At 29.6% G+C, this 19,682-nt stretch overlaps 1 protein-coding gene across 1 annotated transcript in view; it reads right to left on the bottom strand.

Annotated features, from left to right (window-relative positions):
- LOC136226563 (uncharacterized) overlaps window positions 1-19,682 on the bottom strand; it is an 87,716-nt gene extending 68,034 nt beyond the window's left edge. The window contains exons 1-4 of the mRNA XM_066015127.1: window positions 19,444-19,682; window positions 18,012-18,247; window positions 17,214-17,341; window positions 16,524-17,132 (exon numbers count right to left, since the gene is read on the bottom strand). Coding sequence (XP_065871199.1) covers window positions 17,249-17,341; window positions 18,012-18,247; window positions 19,444-19,498 — 384 coding nt within the window. The 5' untranslated portion in view covers window positions 19,499-19,682 and the 3' untranslated portion in view covers window positions 16,524-17,132; window positions 17,214-17,248. The remainder of the gene's footprint in view (window positions 1-16,523; window positions 17,133-17,213; window positions 17,342-18,011; window positions 18,248-19,443) is intronic.

The raw sequence follows: 19,682 nt of genomic DNA, 5'->3' as shown, positions 1-19,682 counted from the left end.
GTTGTTTCATATTATTTTCTTGATAAATTATGGGTAATCGAAAGATTGTCTTGTTAAGTATTAATCTCATATTTTCGGCTATAATATCTAATTCTTTCATTTGTTCATTAAATCCTGTAACTCTGACCTTATGTCCTTTAGATCTTTTCCATTTATGGGGAACTAGTACATCTTGCTTCGCTAAACATATATCAGCTCCACTATCTATAAATATGCGGCGTTTTATAATCTTATTAGGTTTATATTCTACCGGTGCTTCTACATATATGGCTACCATTAGTTATTAGTTTCACTATCTTCATATTCTATTGGTTCTAATTCTTCTGAGTTCTCACCTTCTGTTTCAGTAATATAAAATTCATCTTCTTTATGCCATTTATCATCGCTGGCTCTTATTTGTTCTAGACTCATTATAAATTCTGTTGTTCCTATATATTTGACACCTTTTTGTTTTAATTTAGGGCATTTATTAGCATAATGTCCTTTCTCATTACAATTCCAACATTTACATTTTGTAAGTTTAGTATTTTTATCCCTTAGTGGTCTTTCTCGTCTTTTCCTAAATTTTCGTTTATATCTAAATCTGTTCCGATTTTCGGGATTATTTTTATATCGTCTAAATCGTTTTCGTCGAAATCGTCCATTATCATACTTGTTAGTATAAGACTTCTTATATGTCGGATTATGTCTATAAGTGCGATTAGGAGTATATCGTCTATATTTTCTCCTAATTTTATCATCACAACCAAAAACTAACCGTTTTTCCGTGAATCCACATATTTCTCGTAACCCGAGTTTCTTATCCTTTTTAACCTTTTGTTGAACTCTATATTCTTCACATTTTCGCATAAGATAAGCTCGTAGTACTCTAATTCTTTCTCCTAATGTATTTTCTTTTGGTTCTAATTGAGTATATTCTTTTGAAACTTCTACGTTGTATGGGTTTGGTAAGTGGTCATAATATAGTTGTTGGTATATCAATCCTTCTTGTGGTAAAAACCTAGCTTCATAAAAGAACTTAGTAAAACTGATAGTATATTCTGGTAATTTACTAATTTTACAACATTTCATGTTATTCAAATTCATTATTACTTCAGCTTTTCTTTCAGCAAATACTGTTTCTCTAGCCACTAACCATCTTTCTCCTAAAAATTCTCTTTTTAATACCATATCGAATAATAATAACATTGATTTCCAATCATGAGCACAAGCTTCTATTTGTGGTCTTAACTGATGAGTTATAGATTCCATCCAAAATCCTACTTTTCCTATCATTGTTTTAGAGATTAGGTCATACATATAATCTAAATTTTCAGTGTGAGATGAATTCATTAAGGCTATGTACATTCCTAAATTCCAATCATTTATTCGTCTACTTATTTCTTGTTCATCATAGACATTATCTAAGTCTAAAAAATATCCATTTGGATTTAATCCTTGAGACATAGATCCTATAAATTCTTTAAAGTCTCCTTGTTGGCCTATAGGTATATGTTGTGGAATCGTAGGTACTCTTTTAGTTACTACGTCTAAATTGGGGTCTATCATTTCTTCTTCTGGATAATTATCGGCATCTTCGTTTACTATATTTTCTGATCCTATATCTGATTCTTCATACCTAGTGTATTTGTTGTTGTATTCGTTGTTTTCTATATCACTTTCTGGTTCTTCTTCTATTATTGCATTAATGTTCTTCATTTGTTCTAATGCTTTCATTATTTGATGATTTTCTTCTATTAATTTTGTTTCATCTTTATTTTCTTCTTCTATATACCCAATGATTTTTAGTTTATTTTCACTTTGAATATCTGAACTATCTGAACTATCACTACTACTGTTACTGATGTGAATAGTTTTCCCTTTTACTTCTTTAACCATTGTTCTTAAGACTCTTACTTCTTCCTTTAATTCTTTTAATTCATCTGTAATGTGGATTAGCTCTGTTTTTGTTTGTTTTAATTCTAGCTTTGTTTCTTTTAATTCTTTTTTAGTATTTTTAAATTTGTGTTTATATTTTTTATATTTTTCGACCCATTCTGTACTCGAATTTATGACTAATTTTATGTTTTCTTTTTGTAGGTCTTTGATTTCTTTATGTTGTTTTTCGATTTTTAGTTGAAGGTATTCGGCTTCGGTGCTTACGTCTACATTGGATGGTTTAGCATCATTGTCTTTGAGTTTGCTGTTTTTTAGCGGTTCATATTTGTATTTTTCCTTTTCAATAATTTCTTGGGCGTGATTTTTAAGAAATGTTATTACACTATGTTCTTGTTCGGCCATTAGATTAGAATTGTCCTTTTTTGTGTAAATCGGTTAACAGATCTAAGGTTTTATTTACGGTTGTAGGGATTTTAGGTTTTATTTCACTTATATCCATCATTATTGGGTCCTTGCTTCGTCTCCAAGCATCTATGGGTACTATTTCTGGAGTTTTAGTTTGTGTTATAGTAATGTTTAGATTTTCTCCTGAGGTAATGCTACAGCTTTCTTCTATGGGTCTTTTTCTTTTGTCTATATTAGCTACTAACATGTTTAATTTTTCCAAAATTATCTTAAACGTTGGTATTTCCGATGTATTCCACAGTTTTGTTAATTCATGTGTTATCATTTCTTGGATTTGAATATGGTTTTCTTGTATTAAACTAAGAGTATTCTTTAATTGTTCTTTTGCTACAATCTCTATCCATATTTGGTCCAATTTTTGGTTAGGATCACTCATCTTTGTAGATTCTTTTTATCCATCCGTCTTCAAGTTTGATCCATTCTTTCTTAGGTGGTTCTAATAAAGAGTTTAATTGTTTGATTTCACATTCTAGTCTCTGTTGTTTAGATTCAATTTCTAAATATTTTATTTGAGATTCTATGATTGTCTCTGCCATAATAGTTTTTATTATTTGTAATTTTTTCTCTTTTTTATCAAGTTGTTGTCGTATGTTCATATTTTATTTATATACCGTATTTTGTTTTGGTCCTCTATCGTAATTCCTTCATTATTTATCTTATATTTTATTTTATTTAAAAAGTCGTATCCTAATAATAGTGCATATGTACTATCATATTCTGTTACTCCTACAATTATCTCATATTCTAGATCTTGAATTTTAATTCTAATTCTTATGCTTTTAGTTATGATTATTTCTCTTGTACTATTTGGACAGTTATAAGTTTGTGGTTCGATTAGTTCACATTTATTCTCATTTATTTGGCTAATATGTACTAAACTTTTGGTTCCTGTATTAATTTCAGCTATACAGTCAGTTGCTCGTAGCTCATTAAATAATATTACTTTTATTCGTAACTTATCTTCATAATATGTATGTAATAAATCTAATGTTCTCGGTTGTCTTATTATGTCTTTCTTAAAACTTAACCTTCCTCCTTCTATCCTAGGTAATAATTTCTGGATTGGTTGTAGTTTTCTAGAATTAAAATCTATACATATTTCATCTGGTATTGTTATGATGGAATTTTCCTTATGTTCTAGTGGCTTTTTATGACGTAATAAAAAGAGAATTATCCAAATTATCACATAAAATGGTATCAGAGCTTTCAAAGGATCTCACAAATAGTTAGAACTTTTTGAAATCACTATGTCATCTTCATATACCAGTATGTTTGCATCACAGCTTAATATTCATAGGAAAGCAGTTGATAAAATTACAAGCGGCATAATTGAATTAGATTTAAGCAATAGTTTAGAAATTTCTATTCTATTAGGCAAATTAATTATATTATTAGAATATTACCAACATCTCCTTAATATAGGAACTAGTGATCTAAATAGGCATATAATGTTAATAAGAAAAGTAGAAATGATTAAATGCCTAATTAATTTCACAATCGTGATTTTTCAGAATTATACACACTAGATAATGGATATACCAGTTGAAAGTCTTAGGATTATTGCTGAAAAACCATTAATTTATAATCAGGATATCAATTAACATATTATAAGTTGTAGAAGAGCATTACAAATTATGGAATTAAAAGATAGACAATTAGAAGTAGCACAAGGTGCTTTAGATGCTAAGCGTATTGAAAAGATAAAATTACAAAAAAGAGTTTTTGACTTAGAAGATGAAGTAAAACGATTAGAAGAAAAACATAGAGAGCAAGAACAGACAATAGAAATGCAAAAACAAATAATTACTGAAAGTTACAGACATATTCAAGCTTTAATCAATGGAAGAGAATAAAGAAATAACAGAACAAACCCATACAGAAAATACTAATATCTACTATCAAATGGATACTTATGAAGGTGGTATAACTCAAACTTTAAGTTTTAAACCAGATATTTATCAGAAAATACAAGATGAAACTGAAGAGCTATCTGTAAATAAGATATTTAAAACAAAATGGTTTGAGAGAAATAAAAATATACGATATATTGTTCAGAAGCATGAGAATATTATAGATACAACTACTATAAATGGTAGAGCAAGGATAAATTTAATAACAAATGACGTAATAAAAAGAGAATTATCCAAATTATCACATAAAGAAGCAAAGAAATATAGGAATATTTACTTTGGAGGAATAGAATTCACTATAAAAGCATATTTTCAGAAAAATATCGATACTCCTATTCAAATATATGTATTAGATGATAGAATATTAGATAATATCCAAGATGCCTTAATAGCAGTAGTAAGAGGAAACTTAATTTATCAGAAACTTAAATTCACAATTCAACCAGATTTTAGTATCTCATTAGAAGATAAACATAAAGATCTAGCTTTAACACTCTATTATAAATTAGAAGGAATAAGAATGCCCCCAGGAAGTAAAGTAATTAGTATAGAAACAAAAATGATATATGCCCTTACAGGTAATCATCATATCAGAAAACAAAATGATAGGGATATATTAGTACCAAAATTATATCAGGAAATATTAGAACCACTAGAACATAAGGAAAATTCCATCATAACAATACCAGATGAAATATGTATAGATTTTAATTCTAGAAAACTACAACCAATCCAGAAATTATTACCTAGGATAGAAGGAGGAAGGTTAAGTTTTAAGAAAGACATAATAAGACAACCGAGAACATTAGATTTATTACATACATATTATGAAGATAAGTTACGAATAAAAGTAATATTATTTAATGAGCTACGAGCAACTGACTGTATAGCTGAAATTAATACAGGAACCAAAAGTTTAGTACATATTAGCCAAATAAATGAGAATAAATGTGAACTAATCGAACCACAAACTTATAACTGTCCAAATAGTACAAGAGAAATAATCATAACTAAAAGCATAAGAATTAGATTTAAAATTCAAGATCTAGAATATGAGATAATTGTAGGAGTAACAGAATATGATAGTACATATGCACTATTATTAGGATACGACTTTTTAAATAAAATAAAATATAAGATAAATAATGAAGGAATTACGATAGAGGACCAAAACAAAATACGGTATATAAATAAAATATGAACATACGACAACAACTTGATAAAAAAGAGAAAAAATTACAAATAATAAAAACTATTATGGCAGAGACAATCATAGAATCTCAAATAAAATATTTAGAAATTGAATCTAAACAACAGAGACTAGAATGTGAAATCAAACAATTAAACTCTTTATTAGAACCACCTAAGAAAGAATGGATCAAACTTGAAGACGGATGGATAAAAAGAATCTACAAAGATGAGTGATCCTAACCAAAAATTGGACCAAATATGGATAGAGATTGTAGCAAAAGAACAATTAAAGAATACTCTTAGTTTAATACAAGAAAACCATATTCAAATCCAAGAAATGATAACACATGAATTAACAAAACTGTGGAATACATCGGAAATACCAACGTTTAAGATAATTTTGGAAAAATTAAACATGTTAGTAGCTAATATAGACAAAAGAAAAAGACCCATAGAAGAAAGCTGTAGCATTACCTCAGGAGAAAATCTAAACATTACTATAACACAAACTAAAACTCCAGAAATAGTACCCATAGATGCTTGGAGACGAAGCAAGGACCCAATAATGATGGATATAAGTGAAATAAAACCTAAAATCCCTACAACCGTAAATAAAACCTTAGATCTGTTAACCGATTTACACAAAAAAGGACAATTCTAATCTAATGGCCGAACAAGAACATAGTGTAATAACATTTCTTAAAAATCACGCCCAAGAAATTATTGAAAAGGAAAAATACAAATATGAACCGCTAAAAAACAGCAAACTCAAAGACAATGATGCTAAACCATCCAATGTAGACGTAAGCACCGAAGCCGAATACCTTCAACTAAAAATCGAAAAACAACATAAAGAAATCAAAGACCTACAAAAAGAAAACATAAAATTAGTCATAAATTCGAGTACAGAATGGGTCGAAAAATATAAAAAATATAAACACAAATTTAAAAATACTAAAAAAGAATTAAAAGAAACAAAGCTAGAATTAAAACAAACAAAAACAGAGCTAATCCACATTACAGATGAATTAAAAGAATTAAAGGAAGAAGTAAGAGTCTTAAGAACAATGGTTAAAGAAGTAAAAGGGAAAACTATTCACATCAGTAACAGTAGTAGTGATAGTTCAGATAGTTCAGATATTCAAAGTGAAAATAAACTAAAAATCATTGGGTATATAGAAGAAGAAAATAAAGATGAAACAAAATTAATAGAAGAAAATCATCAAATAATGAAAGCATTAGAACAAATGAAGAACATTAATGCAATAATAGAAGAAGAACCAGAAAGTGATATAGAAAACAACGAATACAACAACAAATACACTAGGTATGAAGAATCAGATATAGGATCAGAAAATATAGTAAACGAAGATGCCGATAATTATCCAGAAGAAGAAATGATAGACCCCAATTTAGACGTAGTAACTAAAAGAGTACCTACGATTCCACAACATATACCTATAGGCCAACAAGGAGACTTTAAAGAATTTATAGGATCTATGTCTCAAGGATTAAATCCAAATGGATATTTTTTAGACTTAGATAATGTCTATGATGAACAAGAAATAAGTAGACGAATAAATGATTGGAATTTAGGAATGTACATAGCCTTAATGAATTCATCTCACACTGAAAATTTAGATTATATGTATGACCTAATCTCTAAAACAATGATAGGAAAAGTAGGATTTTGGATGGAATCTATAACTCATCAGTTAAGACCACAAATAGAAGCTTGTGCTCATGATTGGAAATCAATGTTATTATTATTCGATATGGTATTAAAAAGAGAATTTTTAGGAGAAAGATGGTTAGTGGCTAGAGAAACAGTATTTGCTGAAAGAAAAGCTGAAATAATAATGAATTTGAATAACATGAAATGTTGTAAAATTAGTAAATTACCAGAATATACTATCAGTTTTACTAAGTTCTTTTATGAAGCTAGGTTTTTACCACAAGAAGGATTGATATACCAACAACTATATTATGACCACTTACCAAACCCATACAACGTAGAAGTTTCAAAAGAATATACTCAATTAGAACCAAAAGAAAATACATTAGGAGAAAGAATTAGAGTACTACGAGCTTATCTTATGCGAAAATGTGAAGAATATAGAGTTCAACAAAAGGTTAAAAAGGATAAGAAACTCGGGTTACGAGAAATATGTGGATTCACGGAAAAACGGTTAGTTTTTGGTTGTGATGATAAAATTAGGAGAAAATATAGACGATATACTCCTAATCGCACTTATAGACATAATCCGACATATAAGAAGTCTTATACTAACAAGTATGATAATGGACGATTTCGACGAAAACGATTTAGACGATATAAAAATAATCCCGAAAATCGGAACAGATTTAGATATAAACGAAAATTTAGGAAAAGACGAGAAAGACCACTAAGGGATAAAAATACTAAACTTACAAAATGTAAATGTTGGAATTGTAATGAGAAAGGACATTATGCTAATAAATGCCCTAAATTAAAACAAAAAGGTGTCAAATATATAGGAACAACAGAATTTATAATGAGTCTAGAACAAATAAGAGCCAGCGATGATAAATGGCATAAAGAAGATGAATTTTATATTACTGAAACAGAAGGTGAGAACTCAGAAGAATTAGAACCAATAGAATATGAAGATAGTGAAACTAATAACTAATGGTAGCCATATATGTAGAAGCACCGGTAGAATATAAACCTAATAAGATTATAAAACGCCGCATATTTATAGATAGTGGAGCTGATATATGTTTAGCGAAGCAAGATGTACTAGTTCCCCATAAATGGAAAAGATCTAAAGGACATAAGGTCAGAGTTACATGATTTAATGAACAAATGAAAGAATTAGATATTATAGCCGAAAATATGAGATTAATACTTAACAAGACAATCTTTCGATTACCCATAATTTATCAAGAAAATAATATGAAACAACATATATTATTAGGAAATAATTTTCTTGATTTCTTTAAAGTCCAGCTAATCAAACCTGAAACCATAAGTCTTTTAACTCCTTGTAATAAATGGATTATCCTTAAGCGCGTCCTACCTTTATATCCACTCACAATACATAATATCAAAACAAACAGAGATACTAATTTAGAACTTTTAAAACAAAAATATTTAGACCATTTAAAGATCAACTTTGGAGAAAACCCTATAACGTTGTGGGAAAAAGAAAAGATATATGCTAAGATAGAACTCATAAACCCTAATGATGTTGTTCGCACTAGACCAATAAGATATAGTCCTGATGATCAAAAGGAATTTGAAATACAAATAAAAGAATTATTAGACTTAAAATTAATTCAAGAAAGTAAAAGCCCTCATAGTAGCCCGGCATTCTTAGTAAGAAAACATAGCGAACAAAAGAGAGGCAAAGCAAGAACGGTAATAGATTATCGAGAACTAAATAAGAAAACGATTTTTGATGGATATTTTTTACCTTATAAGAGAAATTTAATTAATAGATTATCAGGAAAAAAGTGGTTTAGTAAATTTGATTGTAAAAGTGGCTTTTGGCAAATTAAGCTTACTAAAGAATCAAGACCTTTAACAGCATTTAGTGCACCACAAGGACATTATGAATGGATTGTGTTACCTTTTGGTTTGAAAAATGCACCCCAGATATTTCAACGACGAATGGATACGATATTTAGAAAATTAAATGATACGATACACAGAAGTCATTTAATTTTCTAAATATCGTATCCATTCGTCGTTGAAATATCTGGGGTGCATTTTTCAAACCAAAAGGTAACACAATCCATTCATAATGTCCTTGTGGTGCACTAAATGCTGTTAAAGGTCTTGATTCTTTAGTAAGCTTAATTTGCCAAAAGCCACTTTTACAATCAAATTTACTAAACCACTTTTTTCCTGATAATCTATTAATTAAATTTCTCTTATAAGGTAAAAAATATCCATCAAAAATCGTTTTCTTATTTAGTTCTCGATAATCTATTACCGTTCTTGCTTTGCCTCTCTTTTGTTCGCTATGTTTTCTTACTAAGAATGCCGGGCTACTATGAGGGCTTTTACTTTCTTGAATTAATTTTAAGTCTAATAATTCTTTTATTTGTATTTCAAATTCCTTTTGATCATCAGGACTATATCTTATTGGTCTAGTGCGAACAACATCATTAGGGTTTATGAGTTCTATCTTAGCATATATCTTTTCTTTTTCCCACAACGTTATAGGGTTTTCTCCAAAGTTGATCTTTAAATGGTCTAAATATTTTTGTTTTAAAAGTTCTAAATTAGTATCTCTGTTTGTTTTGATATTATGTATTGTGAGTGGATATAAAGGTAGGACGCGCTTAAGGATAATCCATTTATTACAAGGAGTTAAAAGACTTATGGTTTCAGGTTTGATTAGCTGGACTTTAAAGAAATCAAGAAAATTATTTCCTAATAATATATGTTGTTTCATATTATTTTCTTGATAAATTATGGGTAATCGAAAGATTGTCTTGTTAAGTATTAATCTCATATTTTCGGCTATAATATCTAATTCTTTCATTTGTTCATTAAATCATGTAACTCTGACCTTATGTCCTTTAGATCTTTTCCATTTATGGGGAACTAGTACATCTTGCTTCGCTAAACATATATCAGCTCCACTATCTATAAATATGCGGCGTTTTATAATCTTATTAGGTTTATATTCTACCGGTGCTTCTACATATATGGCTACCATTAGTTATTAGTTTCACTATCTTCATATTCTATTGGTTCTAATTCTTCTGAGTTCTCACCTTCTGTTTCAGTAATATAAAATTCATCTTCTTTATGCCATTTATCATCGCTGGCTCTTATTTGTTCTAGACTCATTATAAATTCTGTTGTTCCTATATATTTGACACCTTTTTGTTTTAATTTAGGGCATTTATTAGCATAATGTCCTTTCTCATTACAATTCCAACATTTACATTTTGTAAGTTTAGTATTTTTATCCCTTAGTGGTCTTTCTCGTCTTTTCCTAAATTTTCGTTTATATCTAAATCTGTTCCGATTTTCGGGATTATTTTTATATCGTCTAAATCGTTTTCGTCGAAATCGTCCATTATCATACTTGTTAGTATAAGACTTCTTATATGTCGGATTATGTCTATAAGTGCGATTAGGAGTATATCGTCTATATTTTCTCCTAATTTTATCATCACAACCAAAAACTAACCGTTTTTCCGTGAATCCACATATTTCTCGTAACCCGAGTTTCTTATCCTTTTTAACCTTTTGTTGAACTCTATATTCTTCACATTTTCGCATAAGATAAGCTCGTAGTACTCTAATTCTTTCTCCTAATGTATTTTCTTTTGGTTCTAATTGAGTATATTCTTTTGAAACTTCTACGTTGTATGGGTTTGGTAAGTGGTCATAATATAGTTGTTGGTATATCAATCCTTCTTGTGGTAAAAACCTAGCTTCATAAAAGAACTTAGTAAAACTGATAGTATATTCTGGTAATTTACTAATTTTACAACATTTCATGTTATTCAAATTCATTATTATTTCAGCTTTTCTTTCAGCAAATACTGTTTCTCTAGCCACTAACCATCTTTCTCCTAAAAATTCTCTTTTTAATACCATATCGAATAATAATAACATTGATTTCCAATCATGAGCACAAGCTTCTATTTGTGGTCTTAACTGATGAGTTATAGATTCCATCCAAAATCCTACTTTTCCTATCATTGTTTTAGAGATTAGGTCATACATATAATCTAAATTTTCAGTGTGAGATGAATTCATTAAGGCTATGTACATTCCTAAATTCCAATCATTTATTCGTCTACTTATTTCTTGTTCATCATAGACATTATCTAAGTCTAAAAAATATCCATTTGGATTTAATCCTTGAGACATAGATCCTATAAATTCTTTAAAGTCTCCTTGTTGGCCTATAGGTATATGTTGTGGAATCGTAGGTACTCTTTTAGTTACTACGTCTAAATTGGGGTCTATCATTTCTTCTTCTGGATAATTATCGGCATCTTCGTTTACTATATTTTCTGATCCTATATCTGATTCTTCATACCTAGTGTATTTGTTGTTGTATTCGTTGTTTTCTATATCACTTTCTGGTTCTTCTTCTATTATTGCATTAATGTTCTTCATTTGTTCTAATGCTTTCATTATTTGATGATTTTCTTCTATTAATTTTGTTTCATCTTTATTTTCTTCTTCTATATACCCAATGATTTTTAGTTTATTTTCACTTTGAATATCTGAACTATCTGAACTATCACTACTACTGTTACTGATGTGAATAGTTTTCCCTTTTACTTCTTTAACCATTGTTCTTAAGACTCTTACTTCTTCCTTTAATTCTTTTAATTCATCTGTAATGTGGATTAGCTCTGTTTTTGTTTGTTTTAATTCTAGCTTTGTTTCTTTTAATTCTTTTTTAGTATTTTTAAATTTGTGTTTATATTTTTTATATTTTTCGACCCATTCTGTACTCGAATTTATGACTAATTTTATGTTTTCTTTTTGTAGGTCTTTGATTTCTTTATGTTGTTTTTCGATTTTTAGTTGAAGGTATTCGGCTTCGGTGCTTACGTCTACATTGGATGGTTTAGCATCATTGTCTTTGAGTTTGCTGTTTTTTAGCGGTTCATATTTGTATTTTTCCTTTTCAATAATTTCTTGGGCGTGATTTTTAAGAAATGTTATTACACTATGTTCTTGTTCGGCCATTAGATTAGAATTGTCCTTTTTTGTGTAAATCGGTTAACAGATCTAAGGTTTTATTTACGGTTGTAGGGATTTTAGGTTTTATTTCACTTATATCCATCATTATTGGGTCCTTGCTTCGTCTCCAAGCATCTATGGGTACTATTTCTGGAGTTTTAGTTTGTGTTATAGTAATGTTTAGATTTTCTCCTGAGGTAATGCTACAGCTTTCTTCTATGGGTCTTTTTCTTTTGTCTATATTAGCTACTAACATGTTTAATTTTTCCAAAATTATCTTAAACGTTGGTATTTCCGATGTATTCCACAGTTTTGTTAATTCATGTGTTATCATTTCTTGGATTTGAATATGGTTTTCTTGTATTAAACTAAGAGTATTCTTTAATTGTTCTTTTGCTACAATCTCTATCCATATTTGGTCCAATTTTTGGTTAGGATCACTCATCTTTGTAGATTCTTTTTATCCATCCGTCTTCAAGTTTGATCCATTCTTTCTTAGGTGGTTCTAATAAAGAGTTTAATTGTTTGATTTCACATTCTAGTCTCTGTTGTTTAGATTCAATTTCTAAATATTTTATTTGAGATTCTATGATTGTCTCTGCCATAATAGTTTTTATTATTTGTAATTTTTTCTCTTTTTTATCAAGTTGTTGTCGTATGTTCATATTTTATTTATATACCGTATTTTGTTTTGGTCCTCTATCGTAATTCCTTCATTATTTATCTTATATTTTATTTTATTTAAAAAGTCGTATCCTAATAATAGTGCATATGTACTATCATATTCTGTTACTCCTACAATTATCTCATATTCTAGATCTTGAATTTTAAATCTAATTCTTATGCTTTTAGTTATGATTATTTCTCTTGTACTATTTGGACAGTTATAAGTTTGTGGTTCGATTAGTTCACATTTATTCTCATTTATTTGGCTAATATGTACTAAACTTTTGGTTCCTGTATTAATTTCAGCTATACAGTCAGTTGCTCGTAGCTCATTAAATAATATTACTTTTATTCGTAACTTATCTTCATAATATGTATGTAATAAATCTAATGTTCTCGGTTGTCTTATTATGTCTTTCTTAAAACTTAACCTTCCTCCTTCTATCCTAGGTAATAATTTCTGGATTGGTTGTAGTTTTCTAGAATTAAAATCTATACATATTTCATCTGGTATTGTTATGATGGAATTTTCCTTATGTTCTAGTGGTTCTAATATTTCCTGATATAATTTTGGTACTAATATATCCCTATCATTTTGTTTTCTGATATGATGATTACCTGTAAGGGCATATATCATTTTTGTTTCTATACTAATTACTTTACTTCCTGGGGGCATTCTTATTCCTTCTAATTTATAATAGAGTGTTAAAGCTAGATCTTTATGTTTATCTTCTAATGAGATACTAAAATCTGGTTGAATTGTGAATTTAAGTTTCTGATAAATTAAGTTTCCTCTTACTACTGCTATTAAGGCATCTTGGATATTATCTAATATTCTATCATCTAATACATATATTTGAATAGGAGTATCGATATTTTTCTGAAAATATGCTTTTATAGTGAATTCTATTCCTCCAAAGTAAATATTCCTATATTTCTTTGCTTCTTTATGTGATAATTTGGATAATTCTCTTTTTATTACGTCATTTGTTATTAAATTTATCCTTGCTCTACCATTTATAGTAGTTGTATCTATAATATTCTCATGCTTCTGAACAATATATCGTATATTTTTATTTCTCTCAAACCATTTTGTTTTAAATATCTTATTTACAGATAGCTCTTCAGTTTCATCTTGTATTTTCTGATAAATATCTGGTTTAAAACTTAAAGTTTGAGTTATACCACCTTCATAAGTATCCATTTGATAGTAGATATTAGTATTTTCTGTATGGGTTTGTTCTGTTATTTCTTTATTCTCTTCCATTGATTAAAGCTTGAATATGTCTGTAACTTTCAGTAATTATTTGCATTACAGATTTTCTGATATGATGATTACCTGTAAGGGCATATATCATTTTTGTTTCTATACTAATTACTTTACTTCCTGGGGGCATTCTTATTCCTTCTAATTTATAATAGAGTGTTAAAGCTAGATCTTTATGTTTATCTTCTAATTTCAATAAATCAAAAGCTTTCACAGTCACCAGTCTTACATTATTCCTTAGCAGAAGAATATTAGTTTCGCTTCGCCCATTGTCCGTCTGCAGATGCTCTATCAGCTATGAGCCATATGCAATCGCTCTATCAGTTAAGAGCTATATGCAATCAAGAGCAGGAGAGTAAACAAACAAAAATGATAGATATAACAGCTAACCGCAAATAAAACATATAGAACACTTTTTAATGTCTCACAAGAATCCTAAATCGCATGATCATTTGTTGATACACAACGATAACAATAAACTGATCAAACTCTATACTGCAATGTATGATCAAACTATATTCTGCAATGTATAGCCATTACCTGATCTAATTCTAATTGAATTTAATATAGCAAGCAATGGAACATAGTTATTAGAGGTGGCAAAATGACACACGACCCGATTACACGACACGGATTTTTAGTGTTAGTGTTGAGCTTAGTAGGTAATGTGTCATTTTTGGTTTGACACGAAACTGACACACAAATTTTTGGGTTGGGTTAGTGTTGATATGTGAACCTGAAAATGACACGAAATGATACGGATATTTAGAAATGATTGTTATATTCTCTCGTATTTTTTATGTCACTTTAATAAAGATAATAAAATTATAATTATTAATTGTAAATATTGATTTGAATTTCCTAAATTGTTATAAACATGTTACATGACCATCTAACATGATAACTTTTCGATAATTAGTGTTAACATACTAATCTAAAAATGATATAAAATGTTTAAAAATAGTACCATATCTTCTTATATTTTTAAGAGTTATTCGTAATATAGGGTAAATTTCAAATAAAACCCCCGTGGTTTTACTAATTTTCACATAAAGAACTGTGGTTTACTTTTTGTCAAAATTAGGATTGAGGTTTTCAACTTTAGGAAAATAAGGACTTTTTCGATTGATATTCCTAAAATAATCTTTGACGACTTCAAAAAGGATATATTTTAAGAACTACTAATATTCTAAGCAACTTTAATTCTTCAACTTTCTTATTTTAAGATTATTTAGATGATGTTGGTAAAGAGAGAGAAAATTAATGTTTAGAGAGAGAGTTCCAAAAAAGTTCAAAAATCGAAAATGTAGTATCATAAAAAAAAATATGACATTGAACAACTTTAATTCTTGAAAATTTTGATTTTCAAGACGTTAAAGATGATTTTAATAGCATTAATCCAAGTGCGAAACCTCAATCCTCGTTTTGACAAAACGTAAACCATAGTCCGTTATCTGAAAATTAGTGAAACCACAGGGATTTTATTTGAAATTTACCCTAATATATATGCATAACAAAATTACATGTAACCCGAAAACACAACACTTAATCGACACTAACCCGAACAGGTTAACACGACTTTGACACGAAAGTTTTTGGGTTGGGTTTAGTCTTTTTGACACGAACCCAAAATGACACGACTCGAACACGATAATTGCAAGGTCTTAGAACTAAGACGGAAGGGGGTCCTGGAGCCAATGAATATATTCAATAAATCAATTAAGGAAGCCATATTTAAAAAGGGCCAGCAAATGAATAGTTGAAGAAAAAGAAAATTGAAATTTCAAAAACGGAGCTGTTTACTACTCCCTCCATTCTCAAATAAGTGTCGTTTTAGAATTTTCACACAAATTAATAAACACAATTAATGTGCACTTAAATTAATAAATTTAAGTGGATTAACTAAATAAAAATTCTCTCTCTTATGATGATTGGAGAAAAAACTTTGAAAGCTTAAAAAACACATAAATCAAGACAAAATTTAAATGTTTAGACCAAAAACCTATACTAAATTTTATTAAAAAACGAAAACGACACTTAAAAAGGAATAAAAACAATGATCTAAAACGACACTTATTTGAGAATGGAGGGAGTATAATTAAATTTCCGACACTTATTTGAGAATGGAGGGAGTATAATTAAATTTCCAGAGCATGACATATTCCATAAATATGTGAAGAGTACACAAGGAAAGATGAGAATCAAAAGTTGTAAGCACAGGGGACAAACCAACATAACAAGTAGAGATTAATATCAGCTAATAACATTTGAAATCATCAAAAACATGAATCGGTTGCAATCTCATCTATTAATCTTCCTTCCCATTAATATCTTATCAATACAAAACAATGTCATCCAACAAAAATCAAAAAAGAAACAGGATAATACTCTATTTTTTTCACTATGATGAATCTCTCCAAATAAATATCAGAAAATGAACAAAGTAGGCTAGGCTAGGCTCTGTGGGTTATATGCTGTTATTTCAGTATTGTATTGTAAGGAAATGGGGGAGTTTAGGCTATCTACTGGACCAGTCGTATGGCACAGTGACCGGGTTCAATATTGCCCGGGCACACTGAATATAGCCAAGAAAGCATTTGAAGGAAAGAGAACATCAATGACTTTACCAAATTCGTGGTGTTTTGGACAGTCCCCCTGTGATGTTTCCTTACTTCTTTTGCTATTACCAGAAACTCTTCTATTAGTTTCCGAGCGGACCTCGTGCTTTATGTCACTTGCTTCATTCAGTTACGAAGCATGCTTTGCACTTGCCCTCCACAAGACCTTCCTTGATTTCTAATGCTGAGTCTCCGTATTGAAGTTTATCTGCCAGATCCATTGCAGTCTCACCTTGATTATTGATGGTGTTGACATCTATGGATGTATAGCACAACAAAACGTTCACTGTCTAACCATATTTGTTTTGCATAATGCTCCAGTTTCATGTGTCCTAATTTTCCAGTTTCATATGTCCTAATTTTCCAGTTTCATGTACTTGAATTATGCATGCTTTGGTAACAATTGTTGGAAAGAGATCCACCCATTTACCCTGCATAATCAAAAGAAATTTCTTGAAATGAGTCCTTGCATATATAATGTAATTAGAGCTGGGGCTAATTTCACTACTTACCAAATATAGGAACATTTCAACCAATGTCATTGCATCTATTGGCACAGTTCCAGAACTCTTGGATGATTCCATAAGTTCATTTCCCAGAAATTGATCTTTTTAGGCTCAAGGTTGAGATCCTTGCTTAGCTGCAAAAAATTTCCACTCAAAATCCATTGCCAGGCAACTTATTTCACCAAAATTCACCATAAAACGTGATAAAAATATGCAAAACATTTATTCAAGTTATTGAAAATTCATAGAAATTTCTTATTAGTAACCATGTTTAACAAATAGGAATGAGAATGAAGGGGCATGGGTTGAAGATTCATGACCCGAAACATTTCATGAAAAAAAAACGATAGAATCATGACCCGAAACATTTCATACAAGTTTTCAGAGAATCTCGAATTCCGAAACGTTTTGGAAACTTAAAAAGCTTTGAAATCAAAATTCTTGTGCGATGTAGGCCTCAACAAGTAATTTCTATGTCTTCCATAATAACACAAGACATTTTATTCAACTCAAAAACAACTATCAAAATCAAATAGTAGTTTAACGAGAAGATAATGAAATATATCTGAGAATTCAAACATCAATTAGTTATCCATTCGATTTCAATCAAGTGAAGAGCAATGAGAAGGAAAGAGGACAAACATTGCATATATACGATGCTCAAACGATCATACTTATACTTCTAGTAAGAAACAAGTGAAATATGTTGCATTTTTAACTGCATTCATTCAATTTTTACTATCATGCATTTTCCCTATATTTCAAGAAAGAGATATAGAAAGACAAGAGGAAGTAGCAAATTACTCCGTAGACAGGCGGAACTGCAATCACGGACGAGAAGAAATTGGCGGTTGGCATAAACTCGAAGTGTTGAAGTGTTGAAGTGGTGTCTCCGTACCTTTTGCTGGTGCAGCCACACTTAACTTCAACGTAATCGCTTCCTCTAGTGTATCTAACCATCTCTTTTATTTTCTCCTCCCCAAATAATGTTTCACGCACCTTTGATTCTCTTTCCATCCCTCTACTTCTACCTTCTGCATCTGCATTTTTATATATAATATAAATTCCAAATTAGGAGGTTATTTTTGTGCAAGCTAACAAACAAATTAAGTGAACTTCTACCTTCTAAGTTAAGGTAAATTAAGACCTCATTAACTCTGCATCATTTTTGTAAATAAGACTGTTTATTCAATATATAAAACATTATGAAAAATGTGATATATATTATAAACAAGCCATTTTATAATTAAAATAAGAAAACATGTGAAAAATATATTAAAATACCAATAGTAAAATATGATCTTCATAAATTAAAACAAGAAAAGATTGCTAATGTGTTCTAAACCAATTATAGCATCATATGGCTTTCATGACATAGTAAAAATAATTAAAAACGAAAAATAATAAAAAAGGCGATTATGAGATTTCATCGAAAATTCCCTTTTTTTCCATATTTTCCTCATAAAGATGTGGAAAACATCACAAAATTGGTTTCCTAAGTAAATGTAAAATACAAATCTTGGAAAACTAGTTTCCAATTTGCTCTTTAAGACTATCTGCAACTAAAAATTTATCTGCATTTTCCAATTTCTTACAAAATGTTGCCAGAAAATGGCCCTTATTTTCTGTAACTGAACAAGAACTAATTAACTCTGCATCACTTTTGTAAATAAGTAATGCCATTTTCCACTGCTAATAGTCTAAAAAAATGCTTGACAATCGAGGTTCTCATTACATTGAATTATCAAATAGCCAATAGTGCATACATACATTTATTAAAATAAGTTGCTTTAATTTTCAAAATCTACAGCTAGTCCAACATTTATACCAACTAAAATTGATTTTCGATAAGAACGATAACTTAAGTAGGAGACATAGATGAACATAAAACGTATATAATCCTCTCATCTATAAATTCACTCTCGTCAAAATTCAGAGGGTCATATAATCTATTTTTTTCACCTTAAAATTATATTAGGAACCCAAAATTAAAATGACTGAAACGACTGTTTAAATCCACCTACTTGTAAGTTAGTTAGCCTTCTGATGCATTTTATTGAAACTTAATTTTGGGGTGCTAAAAGGTTTCTGAGATAAAGGACCATGCTAAATAGATAATAACCTAACCTAGGTTCTCTTCGTTAATTTTCAATTTGCCAGATCCAAATAGTAATGATCACAGAATTCCGATTAAAACATAAAATCTAATAGAGCAAAACTACAAAGAGTTACTTACCCAGAAGTAGCTGGCCGGATTTAGCCAGATTTCCGATGATTTTGTATGGGTTCATGACTATCAGTTGATAGTCGACTCAATCACAATCGCAATCGCATCTATCAAAGTTTACACAGATGCTTCGTTGTTCTACGGCGGCGAGAAGGAGGGGTGGGCTATCGCACGGCGGCGGATAAGACCCACCCTTCAAAAGCAGTTTCTTTCTTTCGACACAAACTAAATTAGGTCTTGAATTTGTA

Source organism: Euphorbia lathyris, chromosome 4, assembly GCF_963576675.1.
Source record: "Euphorbia lathyris chromosome 4, ddEupLath1.1, whole genome shotgun sequence".
Lineage (NCBI taxonomy): Eukaryota > Viridiplantae > Streptophyta > Magnoliopsida > Malpighiales > Euphorbiaceae > Euphorbia > Euphorbia lathyris.
Note: the sequence above shows the minus strand (reverse complement) of the source record. Positions and strands in the feature narration are given on the sequence as shown.